This window comes from Periplaneta americana, chromosome 13 (assembly GCF_040183065.1).
Source record: "Periplaneta americana isolate PAMFEO1 chromosome 13, P.americana_PAMFEO1_priV1, whole genome shotgun sequence".
NCBI classification, from domain to species: domain Eukaryota; kingdom Metazoa; phylum Arthropoda; class Insecta; order Blattodea; family Blattidae; genus Periplaneta; species Periplaneta americana.
In genome coordinates, this window is record NC_091129.1 from 75855910 (window position 1) to 75876391 (window position 20482).

Consider the following 20482-nt stretch of genomic DNA (forward strand, 5'->3'; position numbering starts at 1 on the left):
TCAATTGCACAGTGACTTTTCGAACGCTCTGTATTATTCACACATATGAGCCTTTTTCAGTGATTTCTTTACACAACATATACGCTCCGGTAGGCAAATATTGTTAAAATATACAAAGATCCTTAAGATTCCCTTGATGCAAATCTCTAGTCTTTGTAAGAATATTCGTTACCGGTAATGCAGTTTGCACGATGAAAGACAAAAAGTCATATTTTTAAATGCCAAATAACATCGAACTTATGTTTATTTATGCGAAATAAGACCAAAATTAACCATGTTTTATACCAAACTTAAGATATTTATTCATCTTAAAATATGATCCCTACTAATAACGTTCAGATAATGCAGAAAATATTTTAAGTTCTGGTATAGTTTGGCTAAATTTTTGCGTGATTCGTATCTGGTTTGGGAAGTTCAGTTTTGGCCGTTTTCTTTTCACCGATTGAACTTTTTGTCACAATCGTCCTCACTCTATTGAGGATGTTGAACCAACACTAGACATTGTTGAATACGGAATTTCGTGATCTTAGTCTTATATAAACATAGAAAAAGTGAAATAAATATCCGTTCATTGGCGAAGTATTTCTTCCAATTGCGACTGAAAAATTTCTTTGTCGAATCCGTAAGTGAATAAAATTATCAGTAGATTGAAAACAAGTAATGACGTCTTAAACTAACTTATACGTAGTAAATTATCAACTAGGGCCTACTTCTGAAGAGAATTATTATTATTATTATTATTATTATTATTATTATTATTATTATTATTATTATTATTATTATTAACCGAGAAAGATGATGGTTATATTCCCATCTCTCATACGGAAGTTTCGGGTTTCGATCCTTATCCTTACTTGGGTTTTTCGTGATTTCCTTAGTCCTTCAAGGCGCGAAGAGAATTCTGGGATATTACCAATTTCAAGGATCACGCCCCGACACCATCCCAATCCTCATTACTCACCATGATCACTTCCTATCATCTTATCATCTCTCCACGACAGACCTGCCATCTGTTCAACGGAGTAACGCACCCGGCAAAACTGTACCCGGTGGGTACGACGGTAAACCACTATATAGTGGAAAATGCCGGCAATATGAAATCAATATATTAGCTTTCCACGCTACGAAAGCTCTTTATTGCCGAAATGACGAAAATTGCTAGTTAAAAATAACATTAGCTTACTCTATTTATATCCTGATAGTAAATTTATTGAAAGATGTACTAGTTAAAACTGTATTAGAAGAATTCTAGATATTAATACCTGTAGTATAATTTTACATGTAAGCTGTTCAAGTTAAACCTTGAATATCGAATTCCAACAATTTCTATTAACGACTACTGATGTTTTCATTTTCATAGCATTTCGTCACATTACACTAAATGTTTCTAGGAAGTGATATTTTGTTAACCACGGATTTATTTCCTCTTAAATAACAAGAATATTTTCGTGATTACTGTATTCTCTTATAATGTCATGAATAAACGTTATCACAGCCATTCCGGCTTATTACTAGGTTTCTGGCCTGACATTCCGCTAACTCGGGTTTCATTCTTGGCTCTGAGTGGAGTGATAAGCCTACTTGTTGTGAACATCAGAGGATTGTTTCCTACGTTTTCTACAAACTTCAGTCCTCTGACACTTTTTATTCCAACCTATTTATATCCTTATTCCATATTATAGCATCATATCAAATTATATATCATATATTATGTAATCAGAAAAAACAGTTTGAGAATAAGGTGTACGAACTTCGATGATTCCCGGTGAATGTGACTGTGAATGTGACTGCTTCTCTGTAAAAGCTCTCGATCGCGCAGCGATACTACCGCAAATGCTCATGGGGCGATACCTGCTGACATAAAACAAATACCCATTAGCTAGACTATGGACCCATTGCCGCGAGACTCACTACCATCCGTGGGATCGACATGGTGCCGGTCGTAAGTCGTCTTGTGTCCTTTCGTTGGAATTCTGTAATTAACTATACTTGGTGATCGCTATGGACCTGCTTGATTTATCTTTTCGATATCTCGGAGGCTGAAAAGCCACCAGTAGCCTTCCCCATTCATCTCATCACTGCTGCCTCAAGTTGTATGTATAAGGGGACCTACATAAAAAAGGACTTTTGTCTGTCCCAGAGTACGTAACCCCAAACGTTGTAAAAGTTATTGCATCTCTAATTTTAAATTAATAACACCTAGCTGCTTCACAAGACCAGTCTTAAATCTGAATTAAGTATGACTTTACCTCTTGCTCTTCTTTCTCCAGGTATATGACACGAACCAGCACTAAATCGATTGGCTGACCTACGCTTTCATCATGGAATATGTCGTAAGCCTGAAAAAATAATTTTCTTTTACTGATTTATAAATGTCTTTATCACTGTTATTACAACTATTATTACCATTTTATGCTTTCAATGATCAGGCTCTTTGGCACATCTCCAGTCGTGTTAAGATGTTTAACAAATACCTGGACTTCTTACCTATAAGCAGAAACTGTTATTATAGGCCTTTCGTTACCTCGTGAAACCTTTCTGTGCGTCAGGGGAAGAAGAAAGTGGACTGAGAAGTTCCTTTCCCTCCTTACGCTTTTACTTATAGCCAGCGAGCTTGCTTTCCCCCACCGTAAAATTCTTACAATGCTATATACTACGGCGCACACAAGCATTTGTTTTCACGAGAAAACGAATTACCTATATAACATTGATAAATAACAAAGGAAAGTCCAGTCAATTAATTTATAATTCGGTAAGATAGAGAGGAATGTCCTTTCAATCAACATTAATTCCACTGCCTTACTCGTAGATGCAGCTGTTCAAAAATTCGAATCGCAAGTAAGTGTAAATTTTAAACTAGATGATTTCAATTTAATTACAGTACTACTATTTAATAGACAAGTCGAAATAGTACATTATGCAACGAGCCTATAATGATAGTAATTAAGACGCAAGTATGTTTGTTTATGAAACGAACGCAAGCGAGTTTCATAATTTTCATACGAGCGTCTTAATTACCATTATAGGCAAGTTTCATACGACTTTTTATGCTCGACCATATTTCTAACTTTAAATTATTCAGAAGTATCATTTTATTTGTATCTGACTCAAGATCGGAAGTGACCTTGTGTATAGCTCGTGTGAGATGTGCGCAGACGCGAAAGTATTGATTTTTTCCGAGGAACAATAATGTCATTGACCTTGATGTAGAGAATAACATGAACTAATTTTGGTACAACCTGGAAATTGATTTAGAATTGAAAAACAAGATGACAAATTGAATTTATTTGAATATTATTTACAATTAACGCTAATTATTATAGTAACAGAACATAACCTTCTGCGACAGTATTGGATTTCCAGCCTCCGTGACGTTTCCCTCGTTATCTTTCGATTGCATATCCGAGAATAATCGAAAACCTGAACTTTAATGAATAGGTGTACTTTAATGACATGCATTAAAGTATTGCTACCAGGTGTATAATTACTACATTTCGGCATGGTCGAGCATAAAATTATTTATACAGTGGCATTTATTTTGCTAAAACAGATGTCATATTTTAAAAGTCAGCAGATAAAATGAAACTCGTACTCCCAGTAACATTTGTCAGGGCCCTTCTCCCTGGCCAATATTTCAATTAATGTCCAAATTCTTTAATTTAAATATAGTACTATGGGCCGATTTTACCAACATGTTACTAATCCACAATTAACTAATTGTACTTAACTTAAATACTTTCGAATGTTAAATCGTATTTAATTTGTTTGCATTTCACCAAACTAATACGCATTTAAAATAAAGTCAATTAATTTAATTCTCAATTAAGTCATCAAGGCCTTCGGAATCATAGTAACATTTCGAAGGCTATGTGCCTTGTTAATGTAAGTAGTGATCTATATAGTGAATTCATTTGTTACATTACGAAAATAAAATGTCATCATAAACAGAGGTAACCCCAAAACATATTAAAACATAAATACGGATGGGTAGATTTCAGAAGAAAAGAAGGAAGGTTGGAAATAAGTAGAAAGAGATTTCAATGTAAGAAAATCTCATCCCGATGTCTTCAGCAATACTGAAGAGAAAATGGGATAATATGAGAGTATATGTAAGGAAATACTCTAGCATTACCTTCACTTTTATACGGAAGTGAGATTTGGGCATTAAGGAAAAGAGATATGAGCAGAATCAAAGCAACGGAAATGAAATTTCTCAGACGGACAGCAGGATATACTCTTTAGATCGAAAAAGGAATGAAGAAATATTGGAACAATTAGAAGTAGAGTCAGTAGAAGAAAAAATACAAACTAAATTGGCTACACCATGTAAAACGAATGGACAATTCAAGAATCCCCAAAATGATTATGCAATATCAACCCAGAGGACATCGACGGTTAGGAAGACCCTTTAGAAGACTGCTAGATGGGGCCGAAATAGGTCTACATAGGCCTAATACGTGACGGATGATGATGATGATGATGATGATGATGATGATGATGTAAGGAAATATATGCAACAAGAGAAATGGAAAGATTTCATGAATTTATGCAATTCCAATGCCTTCAAATGTAATACATGAGGTTATATTATTAATATTACTGTAGTTTCCGTATTTTAGACAATCGAAGATTGATTAAAGGTTTCTTAGTAAATGTATCATTTAAATAACATTATGAAATACTTAACTATCAGTTAGAAATTCTAAATCACTTTTTATACTATTCGAAATATACAGTGCTTAGCCTAAACAGCGTTTGGAAATCTATTTCGTCCATTGTATTAAAATAATCTTCTCTTTCGGAAAGTATCCTTTTCCATCTTGATAAGAAATCGTTTTCAAATATCAAGTCATCGTTGTCCTCGCCATGATGAAAATTATCGTCGTTAATGTAGGATTAATTTATTTAAATGGCCAAATATTGACCAATTAAATTAAATGTGGCTTAATGAGAGCTTAAAGCCAAATTTTTATCGCTGAAATGTATTGTCCCTTAATTGTCAATTAAAAAGACTTCAAGTAACAACAAGTTAAATAAGTTTGGTGAAATTGGCCCTTAGACAATAAGCGAAAGAAATTGTAACACAATATCCCTACAAAAAGGAAATAACACTTCAATAATAGTCTGCGGTACTTCTTAAATCTTGTTGAAAACATAATGACTATTTCAATAATATGTGATTTAACAGAATTATTCTTTCATGCGGAAAAAAGTATGTCTTGTTCTCCCTAAAAATTATCTAAAAATCGGTCACGCTATCCCCTCCCACCACTCAAGTAATGTTTGTCTCCCCACCATGGGCAGCCCTGTTAAAATTATTGTTTGTCATATTTTTAATCAAGTGAGATTTAATTCTATTCTACGTACGTGATTTATATTTTTGAGACGATCTCGTCCTTAAAATCGAATCATTTATTGTTAAAAGTAAGTAGAAATTTCGCTACTAAGATGGCCATTGAAGCAAATCGCAGTTCGACTTTCTTTTTTTGTCAAAAGCATTCGCAAATTTCAGTCAAAGCTAAAATATTATGACTCTTTCAAGAAAATTTAAATTAACTTATATGTTTAAAAACGCAAATTATTACAACGATATAAACTCCATTCGTGTACCAAGAATCTCAGATTTTGTGTCATAAAGAAAATACTGAAATGCTGAAATATGAAGCAAAAAATGAAAAAAGAGAAAGAAATGTATCTCGATTTAATTACTTGTTAATAATTATGAGAGATTCGAAAAGTGTCTCGTAATAGGCTTTGTTCTTTTATTTCCCGTTCTCTCTTTCTAACATCCCTCCCTCATGTCAGATGACCGGAAGGCCCTGAAGTGTACGGGCGTCTAGAGAGATGATAATCACCATGTTCATAACGGTGAAGAGGTACTGCTCAAAGTCAGTGCCATTACGGGCCTGCAGGAACTTCTTGTCCGCCACCAGAAGGATCTCCAGGAAGTTGTTCAAGTTGTTCTTCCCCTCAGCGGATGAGTACTTGTTTGGGACAGTAGCGCCTGTTGGCAGGCCATTGTCGACGCCTCGGCTTATTCGATATTCTGATCGAACGCGTTCATTCCACGCTTTCTTCCAGCCATCTGTCGACATAAGAACATACCTTTTATTAAAATTCGACTAGCCACAGTTTAACGCTGAATAAAAACTTCACGTTCGTTGGGTTTTGGGTTTTGTGACGGTCTGTTTATGATGAAAGTTGAAGTTGTCTGTTACAGCAGACTGTAGAGGTTTCAAGTTTAAATGCATTGTGAAATATCTTTGTGTATAGTAAATAATTTATTACTATTATCATTATCATCAACATTATTTCCTAACATAGAAAAGTATACGTATCAATTTATCAATTTAACAGGATGCATTAATATTATTCCAAACGCGAAAGCTAATGGTAGATTACAATCATATTCCTTGAAGAAGTACTCACTTTTTATTCCAGTTCCGCACTTGTGCCCTGACATGTCCTTGAAGGACCTTTGGTAAACGATGTGCAGGTGTTGGCCATCTTCCTTGGGATTCTCGTCTTCTAGTGGTTCTATGTAGTAGTGATCTCGTTTGGTTCGAATGTGCCCCGCCTAAAGACATTTCATTACCAGTCTTAAGATTATTTTGTGCTGTTTACGACAATATAATGAATATCAGTTAGGATTCTGTCGACAAAGGAAAGTATTCTTAACTTAAAAATAATCATTTGTTGCCTAAAGTGATATTTAATAACGTTTTCAAGGAAATGTACACTGTTGTGCTTTTGTTGTTGCTCGACACTCACGTATCACACACGCAGGAGAAATCACATCTATCGCCACACAATAGCCACAAGACTCAACCCCACGACAGATCTTTTTTGGACCTCTAAATTAATTTTATTCATATGAGTGTGATAAGTAGATCACCAGGTTGCCGAATTACAGCTTACCATGTGAATTCTATTTTTACCAAAGCATATGCGAAGGAAGCTACAGTTTGAAATGCCATGACAGATGTGTCAGCAGAAACTCCAAATGATTAGGCTTCAACAAGTTGGGTCAACAACGCTGGAACATCCAATAACAATAACTGCAACAATTAAATGTGCCATAGGTTTCAGCTGAAAATCCAAGTCACCAGCCTTCAACAAGTGGAGTCAATGACACTAGATCATATGGATGCATTCCATTTCCAAAAGCATAGCACATTCAGCACGGCCAAACGAAAGGCAAGAATGGACCACCATTCAATCATAGCCCATTTGGAAACCTCGTTGAATGAGAAGAGCAAGGCCAAAGAATTGCTGGGGAAACAAAATAGCCTCTTCTCTTTCCATTCCACACCATATTTCTTCAGGATCCACATAAGTTTATTATTCCAACTACACTCTGTCAAAAGCCTTTTCTAGGTTTACAAATACTACTTACACTTCTTTATTATTATTATTATTATTATTATTATTATTATTATTATTATTATTATTACTTACTTACTGGCTTTTAAGGAACCCTTAGGTTCATTGCCGCCCTCACATAAGCCCGCCATTGGTCCCTATCCTGAGCAAGATTAATCCATTCTCTATCATCATATCCCACCTCCCTCAAATCCATTTTAATATTATCTTCCCATCTACGTCTCGGCCTCCCTAAAGGTCTTTTTCCCTCCGGCCTCCCAATTAACACTCTATATGCATTTCTGGATTCGCCCATACGTGCTACATGCCCTGCCCATCTCAAACGTCTGGATTTAATGTTCCTAATTATGTCAGGTGAAGAATATAATGCGTGCAGCTCTGTGTTGTGTAACTTTCTCCATTCTCCTGTAACTTCATCCCTCTTAGCCCCAAATATTTTCCTAAGCACCTTATTCTCAAACACCCTTAACCTATGTTCCTCTCTCAAAGTGAGAGTCCAAGTTTCACAACCATAAAGAACAACCGGTAATATAACTGTTTTATAAATTCTAACTTTCACATTTTTTGACAGCAGACTGGATGATAAAAGCTTCTCAACTGAATAATAACAGGCATTTCCCATATTTATTCTTTGTTTAATTTCCTCCCGAGTTTCATTTATATTTATTTGTTACTGTTCTCAAAGATATTTGAACTTCTCCACCTCTTCAAAAGATAAATTTCCAATTTTTATATTTCCATTATTATTATTATTATTATTATTATTATTATTATTATTATGATTGGAAGATTGTTATTAATAGCTTATTTCATTCCGTTCATCAGGTATATCTGAATCTTACAGCAAATTATGTTTATGTACCCTAATTTCATCACCCTAATACATACTGTACTGGTGTCGCCAAGCTTAGACGACCTCACTCACACCACTCTGCTGACTCGTGGCTTACCCAAAACATAACAAAATTATACGGTGCATGCCTATTAGTTATGCAGCGTTGTCACATTATGACTCTGAATTATCTGAGCCGCTGGGCTGAGATAAGTATGATTTTTTTTAACAGAGAAGTTAGTAGTTTTCTGTTATCGGACGTGGCAAACTGTATAACATAAACATCGAGAGAATGTTAACGTGACTCTTTTTATTCCTTTTCTCTGAGCTGGGGTCGTCTAAGTTTGGCGAGTATAATATATTGACGTTGCATGCAATAATAATATGAACTTCCAAGCTTTTTTTTTAATTCAAAGTATTTCCGAAATAAACTCTATTCAGTGCCAGAATGGCTCCATGAATCATTCAATGTAAAAGATTGTAACCAAAAAACTTTATCTAATCTCATTTACTTGTTAAATGCTCTTATTTCTGACAATAATTAATAATAAACATCGTTTCGGTTCGGATTCTCTAAATACGGTAAGTTATAATTTATAAGTTTTACGTTTATCATTTGTAAAATTTTGTCTATTTGTTATAATTTTAATTCAAAGTGACGTTTTTATAAAATTTGGCATTTATCATACTTATCTATACTATTTGGGGGTCTAAAAATACTACAATAAATATAAAATTCCTTTGTTGAAAATTTGTTTTAAATTTTGTTACTCCATATAATTTTTCCCCGAACAATAGACGCCAAATGATACTCACCATGCCATCGCAAAGGGATAGGGCCACTCTGGAACCAGGCAAACCCTGGACCCAACCCACGTAATGACAGCGGGAGTCGGGTACGGAACGGATCTGCACTTTGTTGAGGTCACGAGCTGCCCCATCACCACGTGTCTCCATCACGAGCCCTGGTGATAGCAATTGGTGGTTGGGCCATAGCTCCAAGACGTGTTCCTCGCCGTCCAGATTCACTCCATAGTGCACCCTCTCCGTGTCACGGCGGACATCCCTCTTGCCCCGTGAAGATTCTTTCGTGAAGAACTGCGGCAGCGCGTATGACACGAACTCGCCCAAATGATCCAGTCTTCTCGGGACGACAATCTCGTAGTCATTGATATCGCGGGTGTACCTCCCTGCACATAAACACATCATCGTCATCATCAAATTGATATCGCGGGTGTACCTCCCTGCACATAAACACATCATCGTCATCATCAAATTGATATCGCGGCTGTACCTCCCTGCACATAAACACATCATCGTCATCATCAAATTGATATCGCGGGTGTACCTCCCTGCACATAAACACATCATCGTCATCATCAAATTGATATCGCGGGTCTACCTCCCTGCACTTAAACACATCATCGTCATCATCAACTTCATATTCTGACATGATTCTCTCAAGCCTTGGTTTTTCTGAATTGACCTATGCGACGTGCGAAGTGCGAGGCCCGCCTCGTACAAATCCGGACTATACGAGAGATAGTGAGTGGTTTCTATGACTGCGAGGTGCGCAGGCCTCGCATCTCGCAGTTACAGAAACTGCTCACTATCTCTCGTGTAGTCCGGATTTGTGCGAGGCGGGCCTCGCACGTCGCATGAATCGGTTGAGAAAAACCAAGGCTTTACATGACGTTGAAACATCCCATAATAAAAAAAATAGCATAAATGAAGTGAAAATTGCGAAGTAACAGCCCCAAGTCAATCTGAAATTGAGAAGAGTATGAAACTCTGAAGTTTCTCACAAGAAAGATTTTCTTTATTACAGAAGTCTTCTTACTACCGGTTATCGCTCGAAATGACAAACCTTATTGCAGCGTCCCAGATGACGCACTGCCATGTCAGTTGTAAGACATGCTTCTTCAAGGGAAAAGAATATTACAGTTCGGTGTGCTCACTCTATCCATAAGTTCATGGCCGAGTACAACATTCTTGATTAACATTTTACCGCAGTAAAGTTCGCATTTCATCCTAGTAAACCTCAGTATCATGTGCATCAATCATGACAAAAGTTAAACGGGTAGTTTATAAGGTTACCAGATCTCCGGGCCGTCGCCCGGAGTGCCCGATTTTATGAATCCATCTCCGACCGACAAGAAACCTTTGCCCGGGGAAATGTTAACAATTAGCAATGTTCTAGTGAAAATTCACTGTCCATCAAATAACTTTAAAGTGAGCATCAGTGTCAGGCGAACAATGACCCAAGCATATAACTTTAAAAGTGAGCGTCTGTGGTAGTGTTGAAGGTTCACCTCGCTTCTCTTTTCGCCAATCAGACACTAGTACCTCAAACTACGCCAACAACCACCAACAATGAAAGATCACGTAAATTGAAAATTAAAACAGATAATTTTGATATGATGACAATATATTTCAGAAATATGACTTCAATCAACTATTTTCAATTAATTTTTGCCGTTAATAAAGTTTTGTAGCAGTATTTTAACGAAACCTGAATGTGGATCAATGGAATAATTTCAAATTTAGAACTCAATATTCACTTCCTTGATCCTTCACAAGTCAGTTCTTACAGCTTTATAGTGCAGTACAGTCTATTATGCGAAGTGCAGGAATTTGTACGGGTTTTTTTCTTTTAGTATTGTGTTGTGTTCAATATGAATTCGGCAAAAAGATACTTTAGTCCTTTTCGTGATGAATGGTTGACAAATGATGAGTACAAGGACTAGTTAGAATAAGGAGAGGATGAACTTTCTTGCAGGTGTTAAGTGTGCAATGTTTAATTTACAGTAAAGTATGATGGCGTTAAAGTTGTTAATAAGCATTTAGAATCAGATAGGCACAGAGAACATTACTGAGTACAAAGTAGGAATAATTCTGTTCTGAAATTTATGCCCCCGAGATATTCCGTTGAGCATGATAAAGTTAAAGAAATTGAATTATCTTTAACGTTTCATGGTGTAAAACATCACCACTCTTACAATTCACAAGATTGTAGATTCATTCTTGAGTTTTCAATGATTCTTCAGTAGCGAAAAAAATAAGTTGTGCGCGAACTAAAAGTGAAGCCTTAGTTACAAACGTTCTTTTACCATTTTCAAAGGAAGGGCTTCTGAACGACATAAAAGATACCCAATTCTCAAAAAAATAAAGTATGGTTTATTTAACGACGCTCGCAACTGCCGAGGTTATATCAGCGTCGCTGGTGTGCCGGAATTTTGTTCCGCAGGAGTTCTTTTACATGCCACTAAATCTAGTAACATGAGCCTGTCGCATTTAAGCACACTTAAATGCCATCGACCTGGGCCGGGATCGAACCCGCAACCTCGGGCACAGAAGGCTAGCGCTTTACCAACTGCACCACTCAGGGCGACCCCATTCTGACTTGGTTCAGATGCGTCAAATACCTTTTTTATGTGTGGCTCTGAAAAAATTAACTAAATGCATTTAAGAGAGCATATTTTTCTGTCCCATGCCTAAAAATTCTATCATCGCATAAATTCCTAATCTCTACAAATCTGGCATTAAAATTGAGGAACTTGTTGGAAACGTAATTTTTTTATTTCACGATTTCAAATATTAATTTATCCTTGAAATCAAATTCGACGTTCTTGAATTTTTAACCGATGCTTTAACTGGCAGTACAAAATGAAATATAATAATAATAATAATAATAATAATAATAATAATAATAATAATAATAATAATAATAATTTGATAATAATTTTAAGAACAATACGCCCAATAATAGTAACATTATCAATTAAATTTATAGACATCGTAAATCTCCGGATTTGGCGATACTTCAACCTGGCAACACTGGAAGTTTATCCAGCGTATCATAAGTATGGGCACTGCGCGTCGGTATCTTTGATATAGTAGTGCTTATTTCAGTGACCTTCAAACCAGCTTTATCTGTATCACCGTAATATTCTGCCTTTCTCCCTAGAGTTGGAGCTGATATCGCACCTGCAGTCGACAGCAGAAACACTTTTCAGCAGACTTGCCAGCGAATCAGAATATTGCTGTTCCACCTTTCGCGAGTGCTCGATTACACTGATCTCTAGCGTTTGAAAGTGGAATTATACGCTAACGGAGAGCATGCGCGCAGAAAAACAGACCAGGAAAATTTGTTCGGTGTCCATTCTTTATACTTCCTATTTGCTGGTTTACCAAGTTAAAACTTAACCGCTCGCGATGGAGTGATTAAATGGAATTTATTAGGATCAAGTTCAAAAATGGCGGCGCGATTCGATGGAATAGTAGACGAAATGTTGTACTTGCATTATTAAACAGAAACCAATTTCAAATTGGCGTTATTGTGAAAAGAGAGGATCCTTTTGAAATATACGGGGATAAGAAATTCAAGATTTTGTCTGCCCAAAGAAAATATGTGGTGGTTAATGAATGAAATAAATGAAAAGTTGAATCCTACCTATGAATAGAGTTTTAACTACGTACGTTAAGATCGTACGCTAAAGCATGGATTCCGAACCAGTGTGTCACTTTGATTGGAGAAACCTATTTAGGCATTTCTTTTTTCACCAATTGACGCTAATTCTCGATTGGGTTAAAATCCGGAGAACTTGCGGGTCACGGCAAAAGAGGGAAGTTTTTCTGAAATAAAGATTTTCACTCTTTTAACAACGTGACAAGGTTCCCCATCATGTATAACTGTCATTTTGTAATCTGAAAATGTAAATACTATTCAAAATTTGTTCAGAAAATGTAGTGGAGATAATAATAGTTGTATCTTTATAAAATTGCATGAAATATAAAATTAAGCATTTAAAATTGTTGGTAATTATATTAACGAGGCCAGATACTGTAAATTAAAATAACACAGATGAAATTACCGACTCGCAGATTTCATTTTTACTTAAATCCAACTGAGAATCGTCTTCAATTAATGCAATTGCTGTACTTTTCATTGACTTCTGAATAATTATTTCCTTTTCGAGGAAAGTAAACAATGTTTTGCAACTTAAATATTTATGTTTACTGTATAATAGGTATGTTATAATTTATTTATGTGTGTACATTACTGTCAACGGCCCGTTCATATGGTACGGGCATTTCTCGTAACAGGCATTTGGGATAAGGATAGCAGTATATACACAGTTCCATTTTTTCCCGTATATAATTTAAATTTCATTATGCATGAGAAAAAATCGAGCCGTGTACACGCTGCTGTCCCCAAGAAATCGATTCAAATAAATGCCCGTTTTGAGAAATTTCTGTAACGTATGAGCGGGTCCTAAGGTTACACTTTACATGGAATGGTGAACAATAATCAGTTTCCACATTCTTGAATACGTAGACCCCTGGTCACATATTGTTCAAAGTCGCTTCTTAGAAGCTAGTCTCATTCATTCATAGTGTTCTGCCCAAGGGCAGTCTTTTAGTGCAAATCCAGCATTCCCCAGTCTTTCCTATTTTCTGCCTTCCTCTTAAGGTAAGCGTTCACTACATCGTATCGCACGCATCGGACGAATCGGGAAAAGACTATCTTTGCTGTAATTGTTACGTAACCGCGTTCACTACATCGTACCGGACGCATCGCCTCTCGGCAAATCCGTCCACGTTTCTCGGATGGGCAACTTTTCCGATGCGTGCGATCATGGCCTTCTTTAATAAATCAATTTTAATTGGTCAACTGTTTCTATTATGTTTTGCCATGTTCAGTGTCGCGCCAAAATGGCAGACTGAAAACATATTTCGCGTGTAGAAAATTGCGAAGAATTATATAATTTGAGGCGTTCCCATTACAGTAATCAAGTCATTTCTTGCAAATATATTGTGCAACCAATATTTCTTTCGTTTCTTCCTCTTCAATTAAGACGCATGAAGCAATATTATAAATTCTTATTCCCTAACAGACGTAATTAATAGACCTAACCTCAACTCCTTTGCTTTCAGTAATGTCAATATCGTACGACGTCATGTTTTAAACAGCTGATAGGGGAATCCGATGAGGCGATGAGGTGAAGCCGTTACAGTGAACGCACTGCACTTAAAATATCCAAATATCCGTTGCGTGCGATTCGTGCGAGAAGTGCGATACGATGTAGTGAACACTTACCTTTAGTATCCGCATATGATCCATATAATATCTTAATGTCGTCTATCATCTGATATATTCCGACAATATAATGAATAGAAGTTAACAAAATTTATCGTATTATATCAGACAGATCCACGCCAAGAAATCTGTAGGACGAATGAAACATGACATACACACATCATTTTGATATACAACTTTGACAACTTGATATCGTAGCACTGTGACAAATACGTAACATATAAATAATGCATATTGTAAATTAAATAAGAACACAATGAGTGTCATAATTCATTGTTGTCATTCTGGCAGTATTTCGTAGGAAATATATGGCAAACCCTGTGCAGAAATGACGCTTGTCTCCTGCTATTTTGTATTCCACACACAAGTCTCAGGTTTGTTATCCAAGTTCACTTTCAGCTTCCTTATCTCACAGTTGGAGGTATTTATGTAGGTACAGTAATCTGGCAGGACCGCAGAATTTAATTATGAAAGTGGACCTATCTTCAGAGGACGCTCCCTTCCCTAATCTCTATCACATAGCCTAATAAGTCAACATATGCGATGTTGCTTCATAAAAAGAAATATAACTTGTACACTGTGACTTATATTGTAAAATCTTGGCTTTGGCCGAGCAGAATATTAAAATTCTAGCTTGTCGCGTCGTATCTCAGCTCGCCTACACTTGAGCAAAGGCTCGTTTACACTATAGATACTCTACATAAAATGTTGCAGATTCCTCGTACACGAAGCATAATCAGGGCTTGATTTAGGTAGGAGCCTATGGTGCCTCTGCTCAGGGCCTCATGATTCTGGGGGCCTCAAAATGCAAGAGCAAGCTTTTCTCTCATGAATTATGCAAATGGAATAGGCAACAAATCTGCGACTGAAAATCAAAATTAAGAAAATAAGTAATAATCTAATTAATTATTATGATAGAAAACACATAAAAAATCACTTTATTGTTTTAATATATATATATATATATATATATATATATATATATGCCTAACTTGGAGTCAGGCCACAAAGGGAAACATTGAAGGAGGAAGGTTCGGTCCGGTCCTGTGGATTTAATGCGGCGTAGCTCAGTGGTCAGAGCGCTTGGTACGTAGAACCAAGGACCCGGTTTCGAACCCCGCCGCCGGAGCGAATTTTCCTCCTCAAATATTAATTGTAAATATTAATTATTGTTTTAAGTTAAAGTCATAAGTTGATTGCAGAGTTTAATGTGTTCAACAAGTTTATTAACAATATGGGAACAGATTTTTTTAACGAGTTCAATGACACTCCTAATAACCATGTCCAAGACAATGATTCTGTCTCACAACTTAATCAATATTAATCACTAAATATGGACTAAATATTTTACTATTTCTAACTATTGTAATGGAAGGATTCAGAGTTATATTGGGAATAAGATTTAAGGCTCTGTCTATATTAATTCGTGAATACTAACCAACAATAAAGAATAAAGCATTTTTGTATAATAACTAAAAAGTATCTAATGTTGTTTATGGAATAAAAGTTGTTACATTAAATTGTGTTCTTTTCGACTTGCAACTCACTTCTAGATGATGAATATGAACAAAATAGTCCAACAGTTCAGAATAAAATGTAGTACCGATATACAGACGGCCAGACAGGTAGTGCCTATGTCAAACGCAACAATTTTGATATTATGAATGCTGGAAATTTGTCAATATCCAAAATCTAAAATTTCTTATGTAAGCAGGCCAGATTTAGGTATAGTGCCACCCCTAGGCAGTGCTAAAACTTGCTCCCCCCACCAACTCCCACAAACAGCTATTATGCAGCTTATGTTTAGTTTAAATTAGTTTTAAATTAAATGTTGCAATTCAGAGAACAAATTACTGGAATTAAAATACATGCATCTTAGTTGTGAATTACAAAGATTTCTTCGCACTTTCTTCACAGAGAAAGCATTGATGATGTGATGAACTCGATCTGATGAAGCACATCAGACTCGATGCAAAGAAACATTCAAACGTATTCATTGTTGAAACAAAATTGATTTGTGAATGGAAGACTGTGGTTTATTTTTAAGCATTGGTTTTGTTCGTGGTATAATTATTACGAGTATTTCTCAGTTTGATAGGAAGTATACTGTAAAGTAAATTGAAAAATAAACTTCATCTCTTTGCGGAATAAACCTTTCATATCAAATTATGTAGTGCACATGCTGGAAAGTGATTGATTACATAGTAATGTTGACGATTATTATACTGCAAATGTAACTGAGAGGAAGTTGTGGTTACTTATTCATAGAGATCAATAGTAAACTCACATCTAATTTCATTTTCAACAATGCATTCCTGTTTATAGAAGTAGTTCCATAGTATAATAACGTGATACCGGCATTACAATATAATTATGCAGCTGAACACTTCCCTTTTACTCTCACCGCAACCGCGACAATGCGATAACAAAATAATATCCGACTTCCACGAGGTGTTCAAAAACAAACTTCATAAAAGATTTACCAACAAGTGTTTTAAAAACATATTTCACTGTAACATGGAAATGAAAAGAAAAAAGGAAGAGAGAGAATGCCCCCCCTGGAAATTGGCGCCCTAGGCAACTGCCTAGGTTGCCTAGGCCTAAATCCGACACTGTATGTAAGTTTGGTTCTTTGAAAACTGAACTCTGTCTAACGTAGTGCACGTAACTACAGTGTAAACGTGCCTTTAACACGAGTTGTGGAAGGGAGTGATCAGACTCTAATCGCCGAGTACAATTTCTGCATAATTATCTGTGATTATTCCGCTTCCTAAGCAGAGTGTAACGGATTGTGTCGCGTGGGCTTGACGTTCGTAGGCGATAGCTATCAGTTTCTACAAGACAAACAATGTGATTCCGTCACTCGGACATAGCGCATATGTAAGTTATCCTCCACGATGTCCATTTCTGCACGGATCTGTCCACAATGTATTCATCGGAATAATACATTGTCACTAACATCTGACACAATTAAAACCATTACACTCTATTTCAAATAAAACTCACAGTAAACACAAAACGTACACAAATCAAGTATATTCCATAAAAATTGTTTCAGGAGGAGTTGCTAAATCACATGTTATTCCATTATATTTGCTCAAAAAACAAATAAATAGATTAATGAACAAATAAATAAAATAAAATGTGTTTCTAAAAACGGCTGATCATCCAACATATTTAATTTTCTCCGAATTTTGTGTTCATAATAATGAAAAAATTTACCTAGGACAATTTAACTCTTTTTTTCATAAAAAAATCGTTGTACGTATAAATAATACTAGGAAAAACATGTTATCTATTTCATTTGAACCAAAATACAATACAAAATCTACACAAGTTCATTCTTCATATTATAGAACAACATTTTACAACCAGATTATTAAAATAAACCCGGAGTTAAGTAACCTTAATAAAAACATATTTTTCTGTAAGATAGTTAAGCCTTATATTTGTTTAAATTGAAACTGTCCATCATTATTATTTAACTCTTTTCGTACAGATACTTTATTTTATTTTTTTCGACTAGTGTTTTCTCTTTCGATTTGTATTTGTTGTTTTGTCAGTTATCCGAAGACAGGTCTGAACCTCACAAGTGATATTACTCGACCAAGGCGAGTGGAGCCGCGGGCGTAATGTGAACTATCACGATGCGGTATTACGAACGGAGGAGCAGTAGCGCCACGGCTCCGGACTGCAGGGCTCCACTGGCCTTGGTCGAGTAATACCAATAGGGCACCACTTACGAGGCAACTAAGCCAGGACAAAAGGGGTAGGGTGGCTAGTTCATTTCCCCCTCTATTGCATACATCGCCGACTAGCTGCATATTACACTAATCATACTTCAGCTGTATACAAAACAATTATTGTTCTTCCTCTGACACATATCGTCAAATGATGTGTCCTGCCTGATCATAGATGTAGGCCTACATATCAGCCAGAATCTCAATCAGAGGTGAATTTATACTTAACAAATTTAATTATATCATATAACAGCCATTCTTTGTATAATAGACACGTCTTCATACTAAAAAAAATAAAATTATTGGCCTTCGTGTGAAAATAAGATAATAATGTGTAATGAAATGTCTAAATGTCTCATAGCCTAATTTGGTCACCAAATTTTTGTGAAGCATTAATTTTCTATGTAAAATAAAGTAAAAACATGTTTTACGTGTTAATTGTCACATCCGTTATAAATATATGTCACGTCCGTTATAGAAAAACTGTTATTTGTAATTGAAATCAATAATCATTAAGAGTTATCAACACAGATACTTAAGTACCCGTACAGAATTTTAAAAATGTAATTATTAGAGAGGACAGGGAAGACCACGGCTCAGATGGTCTGACATGTTTACCAGAGAGGCGGGGAAACAATGGTCGAGGACAGCAAAGAACAGAGTTTTGTGGAAAGAACTAGGGAAGGTCATTGTAAATAGATAACGTAATCAGTGTTAAGATATTGTAAATAGCGAAGTCAGTATTAGTGAAAATGTAAGATAAGTTTTGTAAATAGTAAAGTCAGTGTTGAGAAAGTGTCAGGTAAATAGTGTAAATAGCAATCAGTGTTTGTCAAAGTGCCAGTGTCAGTATAATGTGTATAGTGCAAGAAAAAAAATGAACAAAGAACAGTGCTGAAACTAGTTAAAGTTGAACAGGGTTATTAACCATGTCACAAAAGTAGTATACACGACAAGCTCGCTTGGATTGGCTCACCAAGTGAGTACACTTGAGCCATCCCTTTCGAGGGGGTTCTAACCCCATCACAGGAGGCCTGTGCCCAACATGGGACATCATGGCTAACAATCATTCATTCATTCATTCATTCATTCATTCATTCATTCATTCATTCATTCATTCATTCATTCATTCATTCATTCATTCAATCAATCAATCAATTATTGAAAATGATTAATAGATTTTTAAGCTAATATAAAATGTGTTGAGGTGGGTAACAATTATGTCACATCCGTTACAGTGAAAAAAAATTATGATACAATGAAAATCTCCAGAGCAATAACGATTAAAATTTAAATGAGTCTAAAAAAAAACAGCAAGATGACGAAGTGAGTATAGAACATCCAAAAATCTATTTACATTTTTCAAATTAACCTCCAAAACCATGTACATGTCACATCCGTTACAAAAGAATGGCTGTTAGCTTCTAATACTATATTAGGTAACTGGAAGTGCCCCAAGCATGACGATTTGCTCATTAGGGTGCATACTTTTTATTTTAAATTTGTAATTTCAATATTAATAAACGCAATAAATTTATGATATATTACAAATTTGAATTTTTAATCATCATAATTATTTGCAATTAAAGTTGCAGACAGTTATTAGTTTTGTAAGAAATTTTTATAACGAAACCTAAATTGTTATTTTCGCAAGCTAGATTTTAAAAATTAGCTAAATACACTTTACACAAATACTAAATTTCTTCTCAAAGTACAATTAGACCTTAACAAAAATCATTTGAAACTGAAATGTTATATTGTATTGAATTAGTACTAAATTATTGCATCATGAATTTACCGTGCATGGGTCCTTTCCATTCTGGTTCTTGCAGTCGTGAGCTAAATGAGAGGGTAATTAAGTAAGCAAAGAAGACAGAACTCTGCATCATTTTTCTTCAAAGGCATTATTATGAACGTTAAAATAAGTATTTCACTAAAACATAATTCACGAAACGCTAAAACGAAACATCAACTTCAGCAAACTCAAGTTTTGTTATTCTACAATATTAGTTGGCATGACAACTGTGACGAATTGGTTGCTTTCTAGAAGTCGCATAATTACAATGCTTCAAACGTCAAAGATAACGATTACATACGTCTTTTCGACTCTATCTGTAGCATTTTATTACAAATAAAGGCGCACGTCAATTGTTTAGCAAATATAATTAATACTATCATAATACACATCAAAAATAGACAGAAACGAAACTAAATACGTTTTTCTGATATTATTTTTTACAACTATTACATTTCTGTAATAATGCAATGAAAACAATCTTCGATTCTAAAGGTCTGATAACGTTCTATAAGTTAATACCACAGTCTAGTATATATAGTCACGACGCTTGAGTTGTTGAGGGTACTAGGAACAATAGACTGTACCGGTACTATTTCGTATTGTCTGTGATGAGGCGATAGTAGCGATAC

The 20482-nt window shown here is 35.5% G+C and overlaps 1 protein-coding gene across 1 annotated transcript in view; it reads right to left on the reverse strand.

Annotated features, from left to right (window-relative positions):
- The window catches only part of LOC138711634 (A disintegrin and metalloproteinase with thrombospondin motifs 6-like), a 69937-nt gene extending 49896 nt beyond the window's left edge, over positions 1–20041 (reverse strand). The window contains exons 1-5 of the mRNA XM_069842765.1: positions 19854–20041; positions 9032–9405; positions 6430–6577; positions 5856–6085; positions 2250–2339 (exon numbers count right to left, since the gene is read on the reverse strand). Of these exons, the coding sequence (XP_069698866.1) occupies positions 2250–2339; positions 5856–6085; positions 6430–6577; positions 9032–9405; positions 19854–19944 (933 nt within the window). The 5' untranslated portion in view covers positions 19945–20041. The remainder of the gene's footprint in view (positions 1–2249; positions 2340–5855; positions 6086–6429; positions 6578–9031; positions 9406–19853) is intronic.
- Positions 20042–20482: the final 441 nt, after the last annotated feature.